Raw genomic sequence first — 25634 nt, 5'->3', positions numbered from 1 at the left:
CCCAAGATGCCTCTAGCCAGTAAAGTCGAGTTATGAAAGAGTCTTGTACCATAGCTGTGTACGAGATGTATATGAATCCACAGTGGCCCCAAGAGGAGGCGCCAACACAGAACACTATGTGAAGGATCACAGGTCATTTTGTATCTGTATTAGTGTCACTGCTGTAACAAATGACCACAGACTTTGTAGAAAAAGAAAAAAACTCCCACAAATTTATTCTCTTACAATTCTGGAGATCAGGAGTCTGAAATAGGTCTCACTGGGCTAAGATTAAGGTGTTGAAAGGGCTGCATTCTTTCAGAAGATTCTAGGGGAGAATCCATTCCCTTGCCTTTTCCAGCTTCTAAAGGCCGTCCGCACTCCTTGGCTTGTGCTCTTCTTCCATCTTCACAGCCAGCAGGTAGCAGCTCCCGAATATAACATTACTCTCCCTTATAAGGACCCGTGTAAGTACACTGGGCCCACCTGGATAATCCAGGATACTCTGTGCAACTCAAGATCCTTAACCCGATCATATTGGCCAAATCCCCTTTGCCTTGTAAACATGTTCACAGATTCCAGAGATTAGGATGTAGACATCTCTGGGGGCTATTACTCAGCCTACCACACTCAGCTTCCGGGGGGCTGTGAGCTCATGCAAGTATTTACCACACTGCCGAACATGTGACTCTACCCAAGAGATGGCAGCCCTGGCTGATCTCTGCAGCCTTGGTAACCTCCTTACCCCCAGACACGCTCACCCTCCACACCCCGTGTTGGTACTTGACTGTAGGCTGCTTTGTTCTCTTGCCCTGCCTGTGTGTCTGCTTCCACAGGATGGAAGGCCTCCCTTCTCTTTATCTCCACTGTCCTAGCATAGGGACCTGCTAAAGACACATATTAAATATTAGATGAAAACAAAGGTAGCTGGAAGGGTGCTGGGACCACTGGGCATCAGGAACAGGAGGCTGGGCCAGGCCCCGACCCATTCCCAGCCCTCCTACAGGAGGAGGGAGGTCGAATACCTCAAATCTCTTACAACCAGCCTTTTCTAATTTTCTGAGCCTCACCTTGAGCTAGAGGGGAAGTGGAGGGGAACACTGCCTCTGGCCACTTCTACCCTGGCTCCTTTGGAAGAAGGGTCAAGAACTCGTACTCAGAGTTGGCCAAACAGATTAACATGCAGTATTCTGTCTCTTTCTCTCCACTACTCCTTAGCCTAATGAAGTGTCCAGTGCAAAGATCTCCTTGGACCCCACAGGATGGGGCCTGATCTGGAGGTCATTGACTTTTGTTCCGTAAACTGCAATCGCCTTATCTGGCATTGCCCGAGAGAAGGAAAATGCAATGAGATAATTCCAGGGTCTAATGTAATATGCTGATGTTCTCTCTGTCCAGAACATAAGAGCAGCATAGCAATTTTTGTCCACAGATGAGTTGTTTACTTGTCTCCAGCTAAGCCTGACTTATAAAACTAACCTTATAAAATGAAGAAGTTTGCTTTTCCTGGAATGGCATGACATTTATGTTTTCTTACCAAATGTGAAGGCTGGAGGGGACATTTAGAAGCTGAGTGTGTTAGGCCAATGAGGCCCACTGTGTGCCCGAGGGGAGATTAGCATCACCATTCGAGCTCTTGACAGCTGGTCTGTCCCCACTGCCCACCCCCTCAATGTGGAAACATGAAGTTTAAGGCTGTCACCACCGGCTCTAAGGTCACATGAAGGAACCATGCCTAGGAACCAGTGGCAGAGAGAAAAAGCAAGAGACCGGCTCCCCCCAAAGCATAGGACTTTCTTTTTCTTTCTTTTTTTTTTTTTTTTTTTTTTTTTTTTTTTTTGTGCTGCAGGGCATGTGGGATCTTAGTTCCCCAACCAGGGGTCAAACCCACACCCCTTGCAGTGGAAGCACAGAGTCCAGTGGTTACACTGGACTGCCAGGGAATTCCCAAAGGTTTTCTTTCTGTAGATGAGCTTTGGGCAGTCTTATCTTTGGAAATTCCCAGAGTCGTGGTGTTTTCATGACCCCTGGGGCATCCGACAGCAAGATTTCTCTGGGTACCGTCCCTGCTCTTACATTTGCCCTAGGTTTTTGTTGTGTTTTTTGAGTGAGTTTAAAGGGGGTGTTAGGTTTTTAAAATGTGCTCTTAGAATAATAAATACCTATTCTCCATCCTTTATCAAGTTCCTCAGTTTTATGCCCAGTACTCACACCCAGTATTTCAATGACTTGACTTTAAACAAGCAAGCAAGTGTTGTATAGTATCTAATATGAAGATAGTCGGACACGTGCTAGAGGAGACATCTCTGATCTACTGACGTGAAAACAAAAGCTTTGTGTTTTACAGAAAATAGCTTTTTACTGAAAATGAGACATGGCTTAGTAGAGTTGCTATTAGAACATGTAATTTTTAACTTCCTGGGTATAAATGGCATTACATGGCCAAATCGTTATCCGTGTAGCAGGAAGGAAGGAGTGAATTTTCTTCAAAAATGATTTAAATCCAGACTGCCTTCTCCACATGTTCCTGCTTGAAAAACAGCACATGCCATGTTGCCACGGGGTTTTATCAGCTGCACCCCGTGAAGCAGAGGGTCGATCTGTCCCATGAACTTCCTAAATCATCATGACCTGATTTGCCAAAGACTCCAGGTGGACCAAACTTTGAGATAACATTCCTCCGTTTCATTTAGTTTCATGATACCCTCAAACCTTTGGAGAGAATTAATTGTCATGTCCTTAATCTCCTCATCTGTCTTCTAGTGACAGTCACTGGAGCTACTTGTTACTTCCTGTCCCCCACCCCCGAACTTCAGTGGTTCCACTCAGTGTCTAGAGAGAAGTTCTCAAAGTGTGGTCCCAGGACGAGCAGTAGCAGCATCAGCATCCCCTAGAACTTGTGAAAATGCAGGGTCTCAGGCCCCAGCCCAGGTTTACTGAATCAAAACTTGGGGTGGAGCCATCACACTGTGTCTTATTTAGCAAGCCCTCCAGGAGATTCTGTTCCAGCTCAAGTTTGAGACCCATGGCTCTGGAATAAAGTCCCTTAAGAGACCTTCTCTAATCTGGCCCCATCCACCATGGTAACCTCCACTCCAAGTATCCCCGCTATTAACTTGCTAATCTCCCCAGCCTGGCTGCTCACCTGTCTTCCTGAGTGTCCTCGCCCTCTCTCTCCCCAGTTTTCTCCAGCCTAGTTCTCCTGGAGATTCCCCCTCCTGCGCTGCACTGGCTCAAGCTCCCACTTAAACCCTGCCTGAAAGAGTGCATCCAGGGACTCCTTTCAGAGTCTCAGATGATCGTCACTTCCATACTGTTGTGGATTGTTGTGTCCTCAAAAAAGATACATTGGGTTTCCCTGGTGGCGCAGTGGTTGAGAGTCCGCCTGCCGAGGCAGGGGACACGGGTTCGTGCCCCGGTCCGGGGGGATCCCACATGCCGCGGAGCGGCTGGGCCCGTGAGCCATGGCCGCTGAGCCTGCGCGTCCGGACCCTGTGCTCCGCAACGGGAGAGGCCACAACAGTGAGAGGCCCGCGTACCGCAAAAAAAAAAAAAAAAGAAAGAAAAAAAAAAGATACATTGAAGTCTTAACCCCCTGTACCTGTGATTATGACCTTACTTGGAAATAGAGCCTTTGCAAATGTAATCAAGTTAAGATAAGGCTATACTGGGTTAGCATGCGCCCTAAATCCAATGACTGATGTCCTTATAAGAAGGTCATGTGAAGATACAGAGAGAAGAATGCCATTTAAAGACAGAGGCAGAGACTGGAGTGATACAGCTCCAAGCCAAGGAAGGCAAGGATTGACGGCTGCCACCAGAAGCTCGGAAGAGGAAAGGAGGGATTCTATCCAGAGCCTCAGAGGGAGGCCAGCCATGACAACACCTTAATTTTGGCCTTCAGAACTGTGAAAGAATCGATTTCTGTTGTGTTAAGGTACCCAGTTTACGGTACTTTGTTATGGCCACCCTAGGAAATGGATACACACTCCACTCCCTGCCTGGCTGTCTCCCTTCCAGAAGGTCTGTGTGGTCTTGTCTACAGGAACTGTGGTTTTAAGCACAGTCCAACTCTCTCAATTCCTCTCTCTCTCCCCCTCCCTCTCTCACACTTCACGCCCGCACACACACTCACACTTCCCACACACACACCAGGCAGCTTTCTTTCCGCCCTCTCTTAAAGGGATTGACTGGGTCTGTTTGTATGACCTCTGTGCTGTATAAGGGGAGAGCAGGGGTCTGGAGCCAGGCTTCGCTACTTACTGCCTCTGTGACTTTGGACAATTCCTTAACTTTGGGCAAGTGCCTCAGTTTCTTCGTCTTTAAAATGGGGATAAGATCAGTATTTACCTCAGAGAACTCTTGTGCTGTGATAAGTAGTTCCTGGGCACTGTGTTAAACCACATGAAGCATGTAGTGAGAGCTCAATATATATATATAACATATATTATAGTTTTTATCATGATTCTACCCAGTGGCTAGCAGAATGCTTTATATACAAGTGCTGAATAAATGCTTGACATTGATTAGATAGGGATTTGAGGAACATTTTTTTTACCCCCCCTAAAAAAATCTAGTGAGATGAGTTTGTCCTATGAAGGCATTCTGTGGTACACTTTCTTAAACAGGACTTTAAAAGTGGCCTGTTTCCCTCCCAACTGATTGCAAGGGAAGCCCCAAATCAAAGTGCTGGTCACTCTCCTAAAGAGCCTGTCCTGAGGTAGGGTGGCTGCCTGGGGCTACCCTTCCTCATGGCCTTTGGGGACAAATTCCTCATGGCCTTTGGGGACAAAAACCAAGGAACCTACACCAAACACACAAAAAAACAGGTTAGAACATAAACCACATCATTGGTGTTCCGTGACTGTAAAGCATTTAGTTCTAGGCTACAGTACATAAGTCCTCTTTCACACGTAATTAAAAAGAAATCTGTAGCAAAGAGCTACTAATTCATTCCTTCAGGTTATACAGCCATATAGTAATTTGCTTTGTTTGCCAACTTTTTCTTTACATAAAAAGCTTTATTATGGAAAGGATTAGAGCAAGGTGCTGTGCCCCTGGCTGCGCTTGGAGAGGGATGTGAACTTCCTAATCTGTTTGGCATGTGGGCTGTTTTGGCAGCGTGGGGATGGGAGCAGCAGAGCCCCATGATCCGCTCCTGGGAACACTCCTCACGTCAGGAAAGCCAGACCTGCCTGTCACCTTCCCTGCGGCAGCCTTGGCTCTTTAAAAAATGTCTGTTTAGCTTTTCAAACAATGTCTTTAAGTGAATGGATTGGCTTTGCACCATCTGGCCCTCACAACACGTGTTGTAAGCACAGAGGAGGACCACCTGACCTTGAGAGTTTGGCTCTGGCTCTGTCCCAGGTACAGAGCTTCTAGATTCAACACCACTATAGTGAGCAGTTTACCTCACTCTGCATATCTGATCACACTAACAGCATGAGGGGCAAAAACACAAGTTTAAGATATGGGGTGGGGATATCCATACTGAGTTACTTCGGACTTAACATTTTTTAAATGACTTTCTATCTTGTTAAAAGCCCATTCATGCACTTGGTTCCAGGTACAAAGCTGAGGGAATAACATCCTCATTACCTTTGCTTCGTGGAGACCCCTCTCTGATGGCTGTTTATTCTCTTTTATCCCCTTTCCCATTGTCAACTGAAAAAAAAATGCACAACCTAAAAGTTGAGAATTATGTTTTATTCGATGAACTTACTAAGGACTATAGCCCAGGATACAGCCTCTCAGATAGCTCTGAGGAACTACTCCAAAGAGGTAAGGGAGGTGCCAGGATATGTAGGAGTTTTTGTTGGAAAAAAAACAAAAACAAAACAAAACAACATGTAGTTCAACATCAAAAGATTACTGCTAATCACAAAAATATCTCAAGTTAGTGATTTTAGTGCTTCTCTATTTATGGGAAGGTGCAAGAGTCTGGGCTTATGTAAATCATTCCTTTGATAAGCATCTTAAATATATAGGGCCAGTAGCCTGTGTTTCTCCATCCTGAATTCCCCTCAGGGCGCACTTTCGGGGTTTTAAGCCTGCAACATCCTTTGTTTACTGAAATGGCAGGCAACATTCTTTGTCCACAGTGCCTCTTCTTGGTCATAAATTTGACCAACATTTGGGAGGCATTTCATGACCAATTTTGTCCCATGGCTCTAGGAAAGCTCATTCCTAGATCAGGTGAGGGTTCTGTTGATAGGCCACTCAATGTGCTAAGTTTTTTGGATTAGGCCCTGTTGATAATCTAAAATTCTCTGGATTGCCTGTTCTACTAGTCTGTTATGATCCAGGAAATGTTTTCTCTTGTTTCTTCTTCCCATAGCTACAGTTGCACTATTACAGTTATTCTACATAGAGTTATATATGTGATTGATTGCCTTAAGACATTTAGCCATCATTAGTTTTGTTGGAGGCCTGGTTACACATTGGGTAATGCAAGAGACAATAATCTCATAAAATAGACGGGATGTGAATAATACACCTGTAATGTTAATAAAGTACAGCAGAGAAAGGCACAAGCCATAAATAATTCGAAAACAACAAGAGAACAAATTAAAACAATGATTAGTATAACTAGTTGTAATCTGGTCTCAATAAGCCATCAAACCCACAGGGGAGCCAGCTGGATAAGCCAAATTCTGGAAGGATCATGTAGAGAGAAAAAGGTAAATGTTTCATCTTTGTTTACAAAGGTACACTTTATCAGCTTGTTGTAGATCAAAATTAGTGTAAAGGGAAAGATTTTCTGGAAAAAAAGATTAAAAGCCAGTATATTTCAGAAAAAAGTCATAAAATTATAAATCATATTTATCAATTCATTCAGTCTCATGTAATTAATTCCAGTTGATCTGGATGAAGTCATCAGGTAGGGTTTTGTAACTTCTTACTGAGTTTAGTGGTATGATCTAAAAGTTACCAGAAACAAATTTGTCAAGTCTTTTTTACGAATCCTCTTGAGAATCTTCATTTTATAAAAGCATCAGAGTAAAATAGTGATTGTCTATAAATGGCAAAAGACTTAAAATGGCATGGTTAAAGATATGTTTACAGTGTAACTGACAAGAAACTTGGTTATTTCTGTATCATATGACATTTTAAGATAACAAGTAGGATTATAACTGATAACATTATATCAGGACATATCAGATTTTTAGGAATTCCATATAAGTTTTGGAATATCTATATTAATGACATTTACCCATAAAATAAGAAGGTTTTATCACACTTATTTGACCATGTTTCCCATGTAATTTAACATGCCAGATAAACCTAATTAGTTTAATATCTCTCATTGGGATGTTTCAGGGGTCCTTTGAAGCATCCCAAAGTTAGCTGGAAAGTCAAAAGAATCTTAATTAGAATTTGATATTTGGGAAGTTTGTTATTAAAAAAAAAGTCAAGTTTTTAAAACACTTGGTCTAATAGGATCATAGGTCACTGTGAAGCAGTAGTTATTCACTCAACCAAAGTGACAGTAAAAGATTTTTAAGGCAAATAACAGATCATTTAGAAGGCAAAGAAACTCACAATCTGTTACCAAAAGTATTTAGTTCAACATTCCAAGAAAACTCTGTTCTCTTAGCAGAGAGAGAAAACCAAACTCCAGTCCTGCACCAGCCCACCCTGAACAACAAAATTCACTTACCTAATTAAATTCAATCCAAACCCAGCCTGACCATGCATGGAACAACTTTTTCAGAGCTGTCTTTCTACAAGCCTTTCACACTTTCTATATCCATTTTTGTTTGTCCCTTATTTTTCCACCCAGAGACAACCAGCTCTAGGACAAAATCTCTCTTTTTCCTTAACAAAGTGTACTTCCACTCCTCATACCTTCTTTTGCCAAAAACACTCATCCTACTTTCCTTGCATACTAGATCATGTGAACCTGGAATTCATTCTGGCCAGTTTCCTTTATACTTGGAAATATTTAATTTGTAAGTGCTTACTATTTAGTCAATTAAATAGAGCTCTTTTATAAGTTTAATTTTGATAATATTTTCCAGAGGTAGAAACACCTATATGTGTAATGTACACACTGACATAAACAAACAAAAATAGAGATCTCATAGCTTCACTTTAACACTTAGTTTTGAATCAGGTATTACAATATAAACTTACTAGTTTATAAATAAGTTGGAATAAGTCAAATTTATTTTCTCAGATGACCAAGACTTTACTATTGATATTTGTGGAAAAGACTTCTAAGATTTGTATTTGTTCTTGATAATCCCCTAAGGAAGCTGTGAATTAGATTTTGAGTGAGGGAGCCTTTCCAATAGTTTTTTTTTTTAATTTGTATCAGGTTGTACCTGATTAAGCGGATTAGGCTCAGTCTCAGGTTATTGTAGCTGTATCTACATTTCTGATTTGTAGAGATTTGAAAACCAGAGAGTTGCTTTTAATTCCCCAGAGAACAGATCTGCTGCCTAAAGTATACTAAAAGATTGATTTGTCCAACAACATTTTCTTTAAGTTGCTTTTTTTTTTTTTTTTTTTTGCGTTACACGGGCCTCTCACTGCTGTGGCCTCTCCCGCTGCAGAGCACAGGCTCCGGACGCGCAGGCTCAACGGCCATGGCTCATGGGCCCAGCCGCTCTGCGGCACATGGGATCCTCCCAGACCGGGGCACAAACCTGCATCCCCTGCATCGGCAGGCGGACTCCCAACCACTGCGCCACCAGGGAAGCCCTAAGTTGCTTTTTTTATATCAGTGAGAAGATTTCCAACTAAACTGAAATTCAAGAGTTCTATGTCCTAGATTTTTTTTTTTTTTTTTTTTTGGCGGTACATGGGCCTCTCACTGTTGTGGTCTCTCCCGTTGCGGAGCACAGGCTCCGGACACGCCAGCTCAGCGGCCATGGCTCACGGGCCTAGGCGCTCCATGGCATGTGGGATCTTCCTGGACTGGGGCATGAATCCGTGTCCCCTGCATCGGCAGGCGGACTCTCAACCACTGTGCCACCAGGGAAGCCCTGTCCTAGAATTTTAAGCTTTTATTTATCATGCTTTAAAAAGTTTGCATAAGGCATTCAACAAAGGCCCTCTTTCTGAGTGCACAGGTTAAACCCAGAACAAGAATCTCTATTATTGTTTTTATTGGCCCCTGAATATTAGCACTCAGTTTTTATTTCATATTGTGTGGTCTCAGGTAACCCTGTTGGTTTCTTTTAGTATGTTTAACTAATATTGTCTGAGGGGCAGATTTATATGCCCTGTCTTATACCAGGAAGGGGGAGACATAGTGTCTGTCTTACAGTATAATTAGGGAAAAGAGATGTAATCACCTTATAAAGCCCATTTAAACATACCAATTTAAGTGAGCTTTCATCTCAATTCTATCAACTTTTATACCTTTAACTTTAGTTTCCATTAGGACCCCATCAATAGGTCTTGGTCTTACAAGGAGTCTTAGATGCTTTTCTTTTTTTTAATCTCCCAACCATTTAATCTATTTTTCTATAAAAGGCTCTGGGGTCCCCAGTGAAGGGCTGAGCTGAGGGATTCAGGCCCTTTTGTCAATCTTTTAACTTGATTAATTGGCCTAACTGTCGCCCCAAGCAATTGCTGGTCAGGTATCTCAATGTAATTCCGCCCCCGCCCCCCAGCCTTTATATATATAACTGGGGTAAATAAAGCAGACTTGTTTGGGGCCTTTTATGTTGGGGACCAATAGGGGTCCCTTTAACCTACCCAACCTTAGGTAGTGTTGTATCAAAACCTTTTGTTTTAATCCCATTAACATCTGTTTTATTTATCCCATTTCTTAATAACCATCTAAAGATTTTTATCCTTTTGGGAGTAGTCCCTTTAAAATTTCCACCTTGTTGGGAAGAAGTCTCTAGACTTTCCCCTCAGTTTTTTCTCCCTCCTTCCCCATTAATCAACCTAATTTACATTAGTTAACCTAATGTTTTTATTAGGATTTGTAAGACCCACTGAGGGGAAGCAAAGGCCAAAAATAAGACTTCCCAAGCTGGTTTTTCGTTTGTTTTAAACTAAGGGAGTGGGACTTCCCTGGTGGCACAGTGGTTAATAATCTGCCTGCCAATGCAGGAGACATGGGTTCTATCCCTGGTCCAGGAAGATCCCACATGCCACGGAACAACTAAGCCCGTGTGCCACAACTACTAAGCCTGCGCTCTAGAACCTGCGCGCCACAACTACTGAGCCTGCAAGCCACAACTACTGAGCCTGCAAGCCACAACTGCTGAGCCCACGTGCCACAACTACTGAAGCCTGCATGCTCTAGGGCCTGCGTGCTGCAACTACTGAGCCTGCATGCTGCAACTACTGAAGCCTGCATACCTATAGCCCGTGCTCTGCAACAACAGAAGGCACTGCAATGAGTAGCCTGCACACCTCAATGAAGAGGAGCCCCCGCTCACCACAACTAGAGAAAGCCCATGTGCAGCAATGAAGACCCAATGCAGCCAAAAATTAAAAAAAATTAAATTAAATAAAATTAAACTAAAGGGGTTCTTTTGATTAGCCATTTTATATATACATATACCTATATATCTCCACCTTCTGATTTGTTTTTTTTATAGATGCCAGTAAACAACTATATAATAAGAGCTCTCTAAAAATTTACCAATTTTGAAGTTTCTCCAATTTAAATGATCCATCATCTGGCCATTAACAAGATATATCTTAATAGTGACTCAAACTAGGAAGATGAAAGAGGCATCCCCACAAGAGAGTGCAAAGCCTACACAAGATATAGATATAGAAAGATATAGAAAGTTTACTCATGGGAATCCCCTGGCAGTCCAGTGGTTGGGACTTGGCTCTTTCACTGCAGCGGCCCGGGTTCAATTCCTGGTCAGGGAACTAAGATGCCGCAAGCTGTGCAGTGCAGCCAAAAAAACAAGAAAACTTTACTCCCCAAAATAGTCAAAGAAGGTAAAGACCTTTGTTGCACAGGTTAAGATGACAAGCCCCTGAGAGTTGGTACAGCCAGACAAAATGACCTCTCAGAATCCCAGCTTATTCCACTGACTGCCAGATGTGTACCATATGTGTACTTTCCGGTCATATGGTAATTCTATTTTTAGTTTTCTAAGGAACCTCCATACTGTCCTCCATAGTGGCTGTATCAATTTACATTCCCACCAACAGTGCAAGAGGGTTCCCTTTTCTCCACACCCTCTCCAGCATTTGTTGTTTGTAGATTTTTTGATGATGCCATGCTGACCGGTGTAAGGTGATACTTCATTGTAGTTTTGGTTTGAATTTCTCTAATAATTACTGATGTTGAGCTCTTTTCATGTGTTAGTTGGCCATCTAACTAGTATGTCTTCTTTGGAGAAATGTCTATTTAGGTCTTCCCCCCATTTTTTGATTGGGTTTTTTTTTTGATATTGAGCTGCATGAGCTGTTTGTATATTTTGGAGATTAATCCCTTGTCAGTGGCTTCATTTGCAAATATTTTCTCCCATACTGAGGGTTGTCTTTTCATTTTGTTTATGGTTTCCTTTGGTGTGCAAAAGCTTTTCGGATTAATTAGGTCCCATTTTTTTATTTTTGTTTTTATTTTCATTACCCTAGGAGGTGGGTCCAAAAAGATCTTGCTGTAATTTATGTCAAAGATTGTTCTGCCTATGTTTTCCTCTAAGAGTTTTAGAGTGTCTGGCCTTACATTTAGGTCTTTAATACATTTTGAGTTTATTTTTCTGGTGTTAGGGAGTGTTCTAATTTCATTTTTTTACATGTAGCTGTCCAGTTTTTCAAGCACCACTTATTGAAGACGCTGTCTTTTCTCCATTGTGTATTTTTGCCTCCTTTGTCATAGATTAGGTGACCATAGGTGTGTGGGTGTATCTCTGGGTTTTCTATTCTGTTCCATTGATCTATATTTCTCTTTTTGTGCCAGTACCATACTGTCTTGATTACTGGAGTTTGTAGTATAGTCTGAAGTCAGGGAGCCTGATTCCTCCAGTTCCATTTTTCTTTCTCAAGATTGCTTTGGCTATTTGGGGTCCTTTGTGTTTCCATACAAATTGTAAAACTTTTTGTTCTAATTCTGTGAAAAATGGCCTTGGTAATTTGATAGGGATTGCATCGAATCTGTAGATTACTTTGGGTAGCATAGTCATTTTCACAATATTGACTCTTCCAATCCAAGAACATGGTATATCTCTCCATCTGTTTGTGTCATCTTTGATTTCTTTCATCAGTATCTTAGTTTTCTGCATACAGGTGTTTTGCCTCCTTAGGTAGGTTTGTTCCTAGGTATTTTATTCTTTTTGTTATAATGGTAAATGGGATTGTTTCCTTTATTTCTTTCTGATCGCAAGAGATTTCTGTGTATTAGTTTTGTATCCTGTAACTTTACCAAATTCATTGATTAGCTCTAGTAGTTTTCTGATGGCATCTTTAGGATTTTCTATGTATAGTATCATGTCATCTGCAAACAGTGACAGTTTTAATTCTTCTTTTCCAATTTGTATTCCTTTTATTTCTTTTTCTTCTCTGATTGCCATGGCTAGGACTTCCAAAACTATGTTAAATAAAAGTGGTGAGAGTGGACATCCTTGTCTTTTTCCTGATCTTAGAGGAAATGCTTTCAGTTTTTCACCATTGAGAATGATGTTTGCTGTGGGTTTGTCATATATGACCTTTATTATGTTGAGGTAGTTTCCCTCTATGCCCACTTTTTGGAGAGTTTTTATCATAAATGGGTGTTGAATTTTGTCAAAAGCTTTTTTCTGCATTTATTGAGATGATCATATGGTTTTTATTCTTCAGTTTGTTAATATGGTGTACCACATTGATTTGTGTATACTGAAGAATCCTTGCATCCCTGGGATAAATCCCACTTGATCATGGTGTATGATCCTTTTAATGTGCTGTTGGATTCTGTTTGCTAGTATTTTGTTGAGGATTTTTGCATCTATGTTCATCAGTGATATTGGTCTGTAATTTTCTTTTTTTGTGATATCTTTGTCTGGTTTTGGTATCAGGGTGATGGTGGCCTTGTAGAAAGAGCTTGGGAGTGTTCCTCCCTCTACAGTTTTTTGAAGAGTTTGAGAAGGATAGGTGTTAGCTCTTCTCTAAATGTTTGATAGAATTTGCCTGTGAAGCCATCTGGTCCTGGACTTTTGTTTGTTGGAAGATTTTTAATCACACTTTCAATTTCATTACTTATGATTGGTCTGTTCATAGTTTCTGTTTCTTCCTGGTTCAGTCTTGGAAGGTTGTACTGTTCTAAGAATTTGTCCATTTCTTCCAGGTTGTCCATTTTTTGGCATATAGTTGCTTGTAGTCTCTTATGATCCTTTGTGTTTCTGCGGTGTCAGTTATAACTTCTCCTTCTTCATTTCTAATTTTATTGATTTGAGTCCTCTCCCTTTTTTTCTTTGAGTCTGGCTAAAGGTTTATCAATATTGTTTATCTTCTCAAAGAACCAGCTTTTAGTTTCATTGATCTTTGCCGTTGTTTTCTTCGTTTCTATTTCACTTATTTCTGCTGTGACCTTTATGATGTCTTTCCTTCTACTAATTTTGGGTTTTGTTTGTTCTTTCTCTAGTTGCTTTAGGTGTAAGGTTAGGTTGTTTATTTGAGATTTTTCTTGTTTCTTCAGGTGCTATTTTATTGCTATAAACTTCCCTCTTAGAACTGCTTTTACTGCAGCCCATAGGTTTTGGGTCATAGGTTTTCGTTGTCATTTGTTTCTAGGTATTTTTTGATTTCCTCTTTGATTTCTTCAGTGATCCTTTGGTTATTTAGTATCATACTGTTTAGCCTTCATGTGTTTGTGTTTTTTACAGTTTTTTCCCTGTAATTGACTTCTAATCTCATAGCGATGTGTTCAGAAAAGATGCTTGATATGATTTCAATTTTGTTAAATTTACCAAGGCTTGATTTGTGCCCCAACATGTGATCTGTCCTGGAGAATGTTCCGTGTGCACTTGAGAAGAAAGTGTATTCTGTTGTTTTTGGATGGTATGTGCTATAAATATCAATTAAGTCAATTAAGTCTGGTCTAATGTGTCATTTAAGGCTTGTGTTTCCTTATTGATTTTCTGTCTGGATGATTTGTCCATTGGTGTAAGTAGAGTGTTAAAGTCTCCCACTATTTTTGTGTTACTATCAATTTCCCTTTTTATGGCTGTTAACATTTGCCTTATGTATTGAGGTTCTCTTACGTTGGGTGCATAAATGTTTACAATTGCTGTATCTTCTTGGATTGATCCCTTGATCATTATGTCCTCCCTTATCTCTTGTAACAGTCCTTATTTTAAAGTCTATTTTATCTGATGAGTATTGTTACTCCAGCTTTTATTTATTTATTTATTTTTAACATTTTTACTGGAGTATAATTGCTTTACAGTGGTGTGTTAGTTTCTGCTTTATAACAAAGTGAATCAGTTATACATACACATATGTTCCCATATCTCTTCCCTCTTGAATCTCCCTCCCTCCCACCCTCCCTACCCCACCCCTCTAGGTGGTCATAAAGCACTGAGCTGATCTCCCTGTGCTATGCGGCTGCTTCCCACTAGCTAGCTATTTTACGTTTGGTAGTGTATATATGTCCATGCCACTCTCTCACTTTGTCCCAGCTTACCCTTCCCCCTCCGCATATCCTCAAGTCCATTTTCTAGTAGGTCTGTGTCTTTATTCCCGTCTTACCCCTAGGTTCTTCATGACATTTTTTTTCTCTTAGATTTCATATATATGTGTTAGCATACGGTATTTGTCTTTCTGTTTCTGACTTACTTCACTCTGTATGACAGACTCTAGGTCCATCCACCTCACTACAGATAACTCAATTTTGTTTCTTTTTATGGCTAGGTAATATTCCATTGTATATATGTGCCACATCTTCTTTATCCATCCAGCTTTCTTTTGATTTCCATTTGCGTGGAATATTCTTTTTTCAAACCCCTCACTTTCAGTCTGTATTCAAGTTAATGAGTTTCATGCTTTTCTATGTAGGGGAATATGCAGGAGTCTGGGCTCACTGAAATTATTCCTTTGATAAGCATCTTAACTATCTAGGGCCAGTATCCTGTTTTTCTCATCCTGAATTCCCCTCAGGGTTGCACTGTAGGGGCTTTATGGCTGCAGTATCCGGTGTTTACTGAAATGGCAGGTGACATTCTTTGTCCACACCTTCATTCCATTGCCCTCCCATGGGCAGCCACTTTGAAAAGGGCTGATGTATATTCTTCTGTCTGTAAGTGCTCTTATAGGGGCTTCCCTGGTGGCGCAGTGGTTGAGAGTCCGCCTGTCGATGCAGGGGACACGGGTTCGTGCCCCGGTCTGGAAAGATCCCACATGCCGCGGAGCGGCTGAGCCCGTGAGACATGGCTGCTGAGCCTGCGCTCCACAACGGGAGAGGCCGCAACAGTGAGAGGCCCGTGTACAGCAAAAAAAACAAAAACAAAACAAAACAAAAAAACAGTGCTCTTATAAAATATATTGTTGGTGTGTGTGCAAATTTTTATTTAAAACATTTTTGTAAGTGGTATTTTGCCATGCGTTTTGTTGCTTCTGTTTGCACTCCCAGCCTTGAGGATCTCTCTTTTTTTTTTTTTTTTTAAACAATGTTTCTTGATTGTTTATTTTTTGCAAGGATTTTTACATGTCATCTCGCCTCATGACCGTATCAGAAAAGGTTTTTTTTTTTTTTGCGGTACACGGGCCTCTCACCGTTGTGACCTCTCCCCGTTTGTGGCCTCTCCCGCTGCGGAGCACAGGCTCCAGACACGCAGGCTCAGCGGCCATGGCTCACGGGCCCAGCCGCTGTGCGGCACGTGGGATCCTCCCGAACCGGGGCACGAACCCGCATCCCCTGCATCGGCAGACGGACTCGCAACCACTGCGCCACCAGGGAAGCCCGAGGATTTCTCTTTGTTGCTGTATGTATGGCTAGTTGGCTACCTCTCCCTGCTGCACAGCAACCCCATTTTACCTGCCCACCCCCAAGGGATGCACACCAGATTGCCTCCCACTTCCCACCACACAGATGATGCTTCAAGAAACATTCTCCCACAAGTCCCTGTAACAGCATCACAGTTTCTCTGGGATACATACCCAGCAGTAGGTTGTTGGATCATAAGGTGTGTGCAGCCTTGATTTGACCAAGTCAGCCAGACTGCTTTCCAGCTAGGCTGCACCAGGCTACCTCCCCCCAGCCATGTGGCAGGAAGGGGACCCCTTCCAGGGCAGTCGGCTCTTGTTCAACACTCGGAAACGAACTGTCTGAGGAAACACCCATGCTGACAAAGTAAGAGACTTTATTGGGAAGGGGAACCCGGGAAGAGAGCAGCAGGGTGAGGGAGCCCAGGAGAACTGCTCTGCCACGTGGCTCGCAGTCTCAGGTTTTATGGTGATGGGGTTAGTTTCCGGGTTGTGTCTGGCCAATCATTCTGACTCAGGGTCCTTCCTGGTGGCACACACATTGCTCAGCCGAGATGGATTCCAGCAAGAAGGATTCTGGGAGGTTGGTAGGACATGTGGACTGGCATCTCCTCGCTCCTTTTGACCTTTCTCGAATTCTTCCTGTTGGTGGTGACTTGTTAGCTCTGCGTTCCTTACCAGGACCTCCTGTCACAAGATAACTCATGCAAATGGTTTCTGTGGTGCCTGGCCAGAGTGGGTGGTTTCAGTCATTGGTTCCCCTATCAGCCATGAACCCCCCAAACACGGCCAATGGGTTAGCCCTATGCATTTTCTCGTTTATTGCCAATCTAACAGTTGTACGGTGGTCCCTCACTGCTTCTTTAGCTGGCATCTCCCGATTATTCACTTGTGCGCAGGCCTTCAGAGCTCTGTTAGCCCAGGTAAAACATGTGATATGCTTACAACCACACCCAGCACAGGCCCTAGAGGGTGTCTGTTGTTGTTGTTGTTCTATAAATACAAGCGTGCTTTAAATGATGGTGGACATAATAATGTTGTCCTAGTACAAAACATGCATTCTAGTGATCATTTCTGATCTTGAGTGATGTGACTGGTCATGTTGACCTGCTGGTTAGGACTCACATCCACATCTGTCCACCATAAACTTCCCTCCATTTCCGCTATCCCCACCCTGGCTCATCCACATCTGTCCACCATAAACTTCCCTCCATTTCCGCTATCCCCACCCTGGTTCATCCACCCCGTCAACGAGCCTCCTGTAGTCTCTGCATTCACTCTGGACCCCTCCTCACTCCAGCACCACCAGTTCTCCATATGTGCGCTAGAGGGATCTTTAAAAATCTCTCCTTCCTGTTCGTGGCTTCCCGTTTCTCTTAGGAAGAAACTCTTACTGCAGCCTGCAGGCGACGGCCCCCGACCACCCGGCCAGGGCTCTTCCGGATCCTGGCTCCCGTCTTTCTGCCCTCTGCCCCCCAGCTGCTCCCCAGCGCCTTCAGCCCCATCTTCCTTCCATGTGGAATGTGTGCCAGCCCCCCACCTTCACCCTGACACCCCAAAGTCAATTCCTTCTTAATGTTCAGAGTTCAGGTCAAATGTGACGTTGCTGATCCCCAGACTAGATCACTTCTCCAGTTATCCTTTCATAGCTCTTAAGTCATCCATGATCAAATAATCAACTCTACAGCCATCTATTTGAAGTTCTCCTCCTGTCACCTGACTGCCCTGAGGGCGGCGGTGACAGTCTGGTCCCTGTCCTCACCTAGCCCTGTGCTCAGGTTCAAAACTCCTGGGGTAGGTGCTGATCTACAAAGACCTCTTTATCACAGGATAGTTTAATCAAAGGCAGCCGAAGGGAACTCACAGCCCTAAAATGTCCTGAGGAGCAGTGAGACACTTTGTCCCAGACAAGGAGGCCCTGGCTGGGGCTGCTTTGCCCAGGGCCTGAGGCTGCCACCTTATCTCAGGAGAACCAGCAAAGCTGCCTCAGGGGAACTTGTGACTCAGAGGAAGGGAGCTGGGAGAGGCCTTTGTGGGAGAAAAAAGGGCTGTGTCTTGATAAAGGATAAAGTACAATCAAAAATATAAAAATCTTATTTTGGACAGAATGTAGATGCCTTTAAGAGTGCCTAATTAAAACAAAAGAAGGAGATCAAATCGGGAAGGAAAAATTACTCTTCAAAAGGACAGCTCGGGGAAATTCCCTGGCGGTCCAGTGGTTAGGACTCCATGCTTCCACCGCAGGGGGCGTGGGTTCGATCCCTGGTCAGGGGAACTAAGATCCCACAAGTTGCTGTACAGTGCGGCCAAAAAGAACAGACAGCTCCATTCAGCTCACAGCCTTGGTTTGGTTAATCCACTTGTTTCTTTCCCTGCAAAGAATAGGTACCGGTACATCACTTTGCCTCCAGGTGTTTTCAAAAAAATGTTGAGTCAAATAATATTTTAAGTACTTTGTTTAAAATATGCACAGTTATATCAAGAATAAGGCAGATTTTTGTGAATCCTTGTGGGTAGCAAATAAGCGTGCCCAGTTTATTACCATTGGGAAGATTGGTGGTCCTCAAGATTCTTCTCAGTTTACACACCTTCCCTGGGGGGCTTGCAGCCAATTCCGTGGCTTCAACCACCACCTCTACTGACTGTATGTTTATGACATGCAGCTGCCCCCTGGCCGTATTCCACGTCCCTGAGCACAAAGAACGTAGCGCCAACCCTGCCGCCCCTCCTCTTCTCATGAATGGCCTCACCACCCACCCCACTCACCCCCAGCTAGCAGCCTGAGGGGCATCCTGACTCCTTGTAGGAGGCTGCGCTTAGGCCCCTAAGTGGACGGGAAGGGCAGACTCCTAGGTCGTGCATGCAGCAGGCCAGAGGGCCCTAGGACTGGCGCAGCAAGCAGTTTAAGCTTTAGACCTGCCGGCGGGCGGAAGTGTTGCCTCCTTTGAGTCTCAGCTGTTGGTGCCCGTGTGGCTCGGGTGAGTGTTCCATGTGTCCCTCTAACTTGGGTGGGGCGACGAGGACACTGAACTTTAGGAGACTTGGAGACAGATGTATGGGGCGCCTTGTGCAGCCACTTTTGTGCAGGCTCTATTTACACCCTTTAATGATTCACTGCGAGCTCTAGGCAGGAGAAAACCAATGTAAAAACAAGCTAGATGGAGTCTGTATCTCAGCCTTCCCTAGCCTCATCCTTGGGCCAGAACCTGCTTTCCAGCACAGTTCTTTCCCTCCCTGATGTGAATACGTTTTGTTTTCTTTGTTTTTGCATTTTATTTTTTTAATTTAATTTTTATTTCATATTGGGGTATAGTTGATTTACAATGTTGTGTTAGTTGCAGGTGTACAGCAAAGTGTTAGTTATACACATACACATATCCATTCTTTCTCAGATTCTTTTCCTGTATAGGTCATTACAGAATATTGAGTAGAGTTCCCTGTGCTATGCAGTACGTCCTTGTTGATATCTATTTTATATATAGTAGTGTGTATATGTTACTCCCAAACTCCTAACTTATCCCTCCTCCCCACCTTTCCCCTTTGGTAACCATAAGTTTGTTTCTGAAGTCTGAGAGTCTGTTTCTGTTTTGTAAATAAGTTCATTTGTTTCATCTTTTTAGAGTCCACATATAAGTGATGTATAATACTTGTCTTTCTCTGTCTTCATTAGTATGATAATCTCTAGGTCCAGCCATGTTGCTGTAGATGGCATTATTTCATTCTTTTTTATGGCTTAGTAATACTCCATTGTTTTTAGGTACCACATCTTCTTTATCCATTCCTCTGTTGATGGACATTTAGGTTGCTTCCATGTCTTGGCTATTGTAAACAGTGATGCAATGAACATTGGGGTGCATGCATCTTTTTGAATTACAGTTTTCTCTGGACGTATGCCCAGGAGTGGGATTGCTGGGTCATATGGTAGTTCTATTTTTAGTTTTTTAAGGAACCTCCATACTGTTCTCCATAGTGGTTGTACCAATTTACATTCCTACCAACAGTGTAGGAGGGTTCCCTTTTCTCCACACCTTCTCCAGAAGTTATTGTTTGTAGACTTTCTGATGATGGCCATTCTGACCAGTGTAAGGTGATAACTCATTATAGTTTTATGTTTTGGCTGCTGCTGTGCAGCTTGTGGGATCTTAGTTCCCCGGCCAGGGATTGAACCCAGGCCCTCTTCAGTGAAAGTGCCGAGTGCTAACCACCGGACCGCCAGAATTCCCACGTATCCTGCAACTTTACTGAATTCATTGATGAGGTCTAGTAATTTTCTGGTGACATCTTTAGGATTCTCTATGTATAGTGTCATGTCATCTGCACACAGTGACAGTTTTACTTCTTTTCCAATTTGGATTCCTTTTATTTCTTTTTCTTCTTTGATTGCATGGCTAGGACTTCTAAAACTATGTTGAATAAAAGTGGTGAGAGTGGACATCCTTGTCTTGTTCCTGATCTTAGAGGAAATGCTTTCAGCTTTTCACCATTGAGAATGATGTTAGCTGTGGGCTTGAATAGGTTTTAATAATGATAAAAAGAGTGAGCATACATTGGACTTTTACCCCGACCCAGGCACAGTCGAAGCTCTATTTGTGCCATGTCTTAGTCTCCACAACAGCCCAAGTACTGCATTATGTTAACTGGGGCTCCCACAGACTTTGGGATCAAGTTCCAAGTTGATCCCAAACTTTTTTACAGAAAAAGGGGCTTTCGTGACCTTGCGCCAGCCTCCCCAGACAGCCTTTTTTCTAGCTTCACTGCCTTCCCTGGAACGCCAGCCCCTGCACCCCATTCCCACATCTTCGCCTGGGCCCCTTGCTCTAGATAAGCCCCCCTAAACTGAGTGCCCGGCACACGTGCAGTTTTGGCCACATAGATGAGCTGCACTGTGTAGCCGTTGATATATCTGTTTCTACACAGGAAGTAGGTTTCTGGTCAAGCTGGACTGGATGTTCTGTTTCCTTGTATATCTCTGGTGCCTGGCATAATAGGTGGCAAAAAGTGAATGAGAAGACAGACTTGTTTGTATGAATCCTGTAATTTGTATGAATTTGTAATTGAAATCAACGTTTCAGCTTACACCAGGGCTTGTTTTGAGATTGAAAATGATCCCTAAGCAAACTGCCCTCGTACATGTGCTCTGGGTGCCCCCCGCCCCATCTCCCAGCAATATCCATATATCCACGTTTAAATATTCTTTACATAAATAATTGCCACAGAATCCTCGCCCTCCATTCTCTGGTTTCCCAGAATTTTTAAAAAATCTGTGATGGGAATAGATGATATCTGGTCTACTTAAAATAAATTAACCCTGTTTGGTTGTTGTATTCCTGATTCAAGGGAAATTGTTGTTTCCAGAGTCTAACTTAATCAACACTATGTGAGATAACTTCAGCTCCAGGCAGCAGAAGTTTCCTTTCTTCTCTAGAAAACACTCCTTTTACTGAATGGTCACTGTGGTGTTTAAAAAAAAAAAAAAAATTGTTGGCCAATAACATAAAGTTCTTCTAAACAGTCTAATATGCTTCAATGATATGGGTATATATACTCTAAAACTATGCATTGGAGTCAGTTCAAAGGTTTAAAAAGGTTAAACATGCACTCCCCAAGTTTAGAAGTATGCCAGCCTGTGAAAGCTGCAAAGAAAGGGGAGACCATAACATCTGAGGACTTCCTCTGTGTGGCTAACTCACACCGCCCCAGATTCGGGCCCTTCACAGAGCCCACCTCTGGCCTCACGTGTGGGTGCCCCCCGCCTGCCCCGGGTCTGGGTGTGGCTGCTTCCATACTGTCCCTTTGGCCTCAGCTGAGGTCTCCTCCTCCCAGATGCCTTCCTTGACCACCTTAAGAAAAGTAGCCACTCTGCCCCACCACTCTCTCTTCACTCATCACCATCTGAAAACCCATTATTTATTACTGGGTGCACCTTTGTCGCTGGATCCTGTGTTCAGCTGTGAGTGGCAGGAGGGTGGGCGCTGATGGGGCCCAGCGCCCCGCACAGGGCGTGGAGGGGCACTCCACGGCTGGGGAAGGCAGGAAGGACCCCGCCTCTCAGCCCTGTGTGCTCATGGCTGTTTCTCATCTAGCTGCTTCCACAAAGCCAACTTGTAGCTTCAGGACCACTGTTTCCTCCTCTCAGCCTCCCTCCTTGTGAGTAGCTGTCAAATCAGCCAGCAGAGTGTCATGATCAGCCCAAAATTTGGGATCTTTTCTCTTTGTAAAAAATCACCGATTTGGGCTTCCCTGGTGGCGCAGTGGTTGAGAGTCCGCCTGCCGATGCAGGGGACACGGGTTCGTGCCCCTATCCCGGAAGATCCCACATGCCGCGGAGCGGCTGGGCCCGCGAGCCATGGCCGCGGAGCCTGTGTGTCCGGAGCCTGTGCTCCGCAACGGGAGAGGCCACAGCAGTGAGAGGCCCGCGTACAGCAAAAAAAAAAAAAAAAAAAAAAAAAATCACCGATTTTATTCAGGTACGAATGCTAGAGCTGCCATTTGCATGTCATGTTATTCCTAGACAGCAAGCGGTTCTTGGATATGAAGGTGTTAACAGAGCTTCCACGAGGCTAAAGTTCTACCTCTGTGTTTCAGATTAATCAAAAGAAGGAATATAAAGTTGACCTGGTGTTTACCACGGAGCTCTACAACCCAGAGGTAAGCTGCCATGGTTTGTGAAGTGTCCTATTAACAACTTGTATGAATTTTTTTTTTAAGTGAGAATTTTAATATGTAGTGACCTGGAGGTTTGCCTTTTTTTTTTTTTTTTTCCTTTCCTGCTTTGTTTTCTATTTGTTCTCAAGAATTGAAGACAGCGCTAGGCAGGACCACTTCATGGTCTTAGACAGGGTTCCTTTTACCGCGTCCACACAGCCCTCGTCCCATCCTTCCTCTGCCGCTGGGAGGGCGTTTCACACCCCCTTTGGACCCGGTGCCCCTCCCTAGCACCTCCGAATCCCCAGAATGACTCACTCTCAAATGCCAACCTGCTCTCCTCCTGTCAGCTGGTGGCATTTCTCGTTAGCGGGCCGGCATAGCACGAGGCCACCCCCAGGAGCTTCCGTGCACACAGGCATTCCGCAACGCAGAGCAGCCCATGTGCGCCGCAGGCACTTTCAGCCTCTCCTTCTGACCCAGAGGGCCACAGTCGCCAAGTTTCCTTTCCCCACCACCTCCCCCTTCCCAAGAAGAGAGGAAACAGAGGACTCAGACAGAAATTAGAGCCAGATGGACTTCCCGGGGCTGGGCCAGGCTGGGAGGCAGCACCCGGAACCGGGGTGGAGCGGCCAGCCCAAACGCCTTTGTGTGGCGCGGAGTCAGAGCGGGGGGGGGGGGGGGGGGATGAGCAGGCAGCATCGGCATTACAGTGTCTCAGGAAGGCGGAGCTTCGGAGAAGGCATAACCCCTCCGGCTGATGCTTCTGGAAGAAAGCTTACCAGTATTCACAAACAAGTTCTGACAAGAAAACACTACGCCAACTTTGCTAATTAACCTAAGAATTAACGTTTTCTTAAAGCATAAGGAAGGTGCTTTTGGTTTCTGTGTTGCAAACGGAAGTGTTAGATTAAAGCTAAAAGGAAAACAATTACTAGATTACTTTGACCAACTGTGTTTCTCTGGAGGGCTAGCTAATTGAAATGCTTCCTTTCGGGAGGTAGGGAGAGTTCTTTCATCTTCTGGCAACTGTTTTGATTCTGTGGAGCTGTTTCGGGGGAAAGGGAAAGAAAAACAAAAGGGGACAATACCTATTGCCTTTTCTCTTCCCTGGAAACGGTTTTGACATCAAAAGAGCCCACGTACCAGCCCTATCTTCTGCCTTTCATAAGCCTCTTCCCCATCGCTCCCTTCACCGTTTTTCTGTATTGCACCGATAATTAGGATTTTAATGTACCACTTAAATTTCCTCTCCTGTAAACTAGCACTCACGGGAGAAGACGTTGCCCATTGGAACGCCTATTTCTGTTTTTTGCATTAGTTCAAAGAGTGGGCTTATTTAGCAGATCCAATTTTAAGTATGGTTTGTTTCATTGTGGGCTTTTTTCTTTTTGGTTGTTTTAACTGGGACTCCACCCAGTTTAAATGACTGTAAACGTGAAAAGAACTCGATTGCTCAACCAACCGTGTTGTAACAGGAGTTCTTAACTAGTGGCCCATGGATGGGTTTTGAGTGCCGCCATGAACTTCCTCAGATTCTAGGCCCAGTGGATGGTATGAGTGAATGTGCATTTTTCTGGGAAGCGGTTCCCTGGCTTTTATGGTTGGGTTAAGGAATCAGTGACCTAAAAGAGTGGAGAAGCACCGTCCCAGAAATGAGTTGTACCCTTGATGTCTACTTAAAGCATCCAGCTACCCAGCTCCACGTGTCTCTGGATTGGAAAGTAAGTGAGGGAGATCCCAGAACACTCAGCGTGTCTACCTTTAAATCTGAGTGCGAGCAGGCTTCCCTCGGTCACTCAGGTAGTTGGATCAGCCCCATGTGGGTGAGCTGTCCCTCCACTTCTTCCAGATTAGACCTCGGGGTAGAGAGATGGAGTTCTCACAGAGCTGGGGCCCTGGCATCACACAGACACAGCTCAGGTCCTGGCTTACCACTTACTAGCTGTGAGACATGGAGTAGGTTCCTCTTTAAACTTCAGTCTTAAACTGTAAAATTGGAATAAGAGGACTGAATTCATCAGGCAGCATGAAGACACTGTCATTTGTGTTGATGGGAATCAGCTTCCTTTTTTTTTTTTTTTTTTTTTTTTTGTGGTACGCGGGCCTCTCACTGTTGTGGCCTCTCCCGTTGTGGAGCACAGGCTCCGGACACACAGGCTCAGCGGCCATGGCTCACGGGCCCAGCCGCTCCGCAGCATGTGGGATCTTCCCGGACCGGGGCACGAACCCGTGTCCCCTGCATCGGCAGGCGGACTCTCAACCACTGTGCCACCAGGGAAGCCCTCAGCTTCCTTTTGGCTCAAGTTGGCCAGCTTGAGGGCCAAAGTAAGCATTATGTTGGTTGGTCCACAGTAGAAAGGCAAGTACCTCTATCCTAGCTAGAGGTTTGAGCCGAGTAGCACCCACAGGTGTCAGTGGTATTTCTTTGGAAGAGGCCCAGCATTCTTTCATAAGGGCACCATCAGAAAGCAGGAGTTTTTTAAATGACAGCAAAGACTGAAGTTGTTGTGTTTGGCTGTGAGCACAAAAATCATTTTCTACAAAGCAAAGAATACTACATATGGATGCCAGTGCATACCTGCCATGTACAAGGAACTCCCCAGTCTTGTGTGTGTTTTTCATTGGAGTGGGTGGGAAGTGATAAGAAACCATTCTAATTCCAAAATCTTTATTTCAGGAAGGTAAGGAACGTCTGGGGAAATGTTCTGCTCGAGTGTTTTTCAGGAACGAGAAACCCAGACCGGCCATTAATATAACGTGTACTCGGCTCATTGAGAAGAATACAAGACAAGAAGAAGATTATCGGCTCTACAAGTACATGAAGCAACTTAAAAACCTCTTGGATGTAGTCAGCATACCTGGTATGAACCAATATCTGGAATTTCTATATTCAGGAATGCATGTCATTACTACATCTTAAAAAGAATGATCGTGGAAGCAACCTAAATGTCCATCGACATGAATAGATAAGATGTGGCACATATATACAATGGAATATTACTCAGCCATAAAACGAAATGAAATTGAGTTATTTGTAGTGAGGTGGATGGACCTAGAGTCTGTCATACAGAGTAAAATAAGTCAGAAAGAGAAAAACAAACTGTATGCTAACACACATATAT

General features: G+C 43.7%; 1 protein-coding gene across 1 annotated transcript in view; it reads left to right on the top strand.

The window, feature by feature from the left end:
- RARRES1 (retinoic acid receptor responder 1) overlaps positions 1–25634 on the top strand; it is a 42731-nt gene that overhangs the window by 5024 nt on the left and 12073 nt on the right. Inside the window, exons 2-3 of the mRNA XM_081235029.1 lie at positions 22450–22512; positions 25190–25373. Coding sequence (XP_081091155.1) covers positions 22450–22512; positions 25190–25373 — 247 coding nt within the window. The remainder of the gene's footprint in view (positions 1–22449; positions 22513–25189; positions 25374–25634) is intronic.

The sequence above is a fragment of the Mesoplodon bidens genome (assembly GCF_964165515.1).
Source record: "Mesoplodon bidens genome assembly, chromosome: 5".
In the NCBI taxonomy this organism is placed as follows: Eukaryota; Metazoa; Chordata; class Mammalia; order Artiodactyla; family Ziphiidae; genus Mesoplodon; species Mesoplodon bidens.
This window is presented reverse-complemented; position numbering and strand designations above follow the sequence as displayed.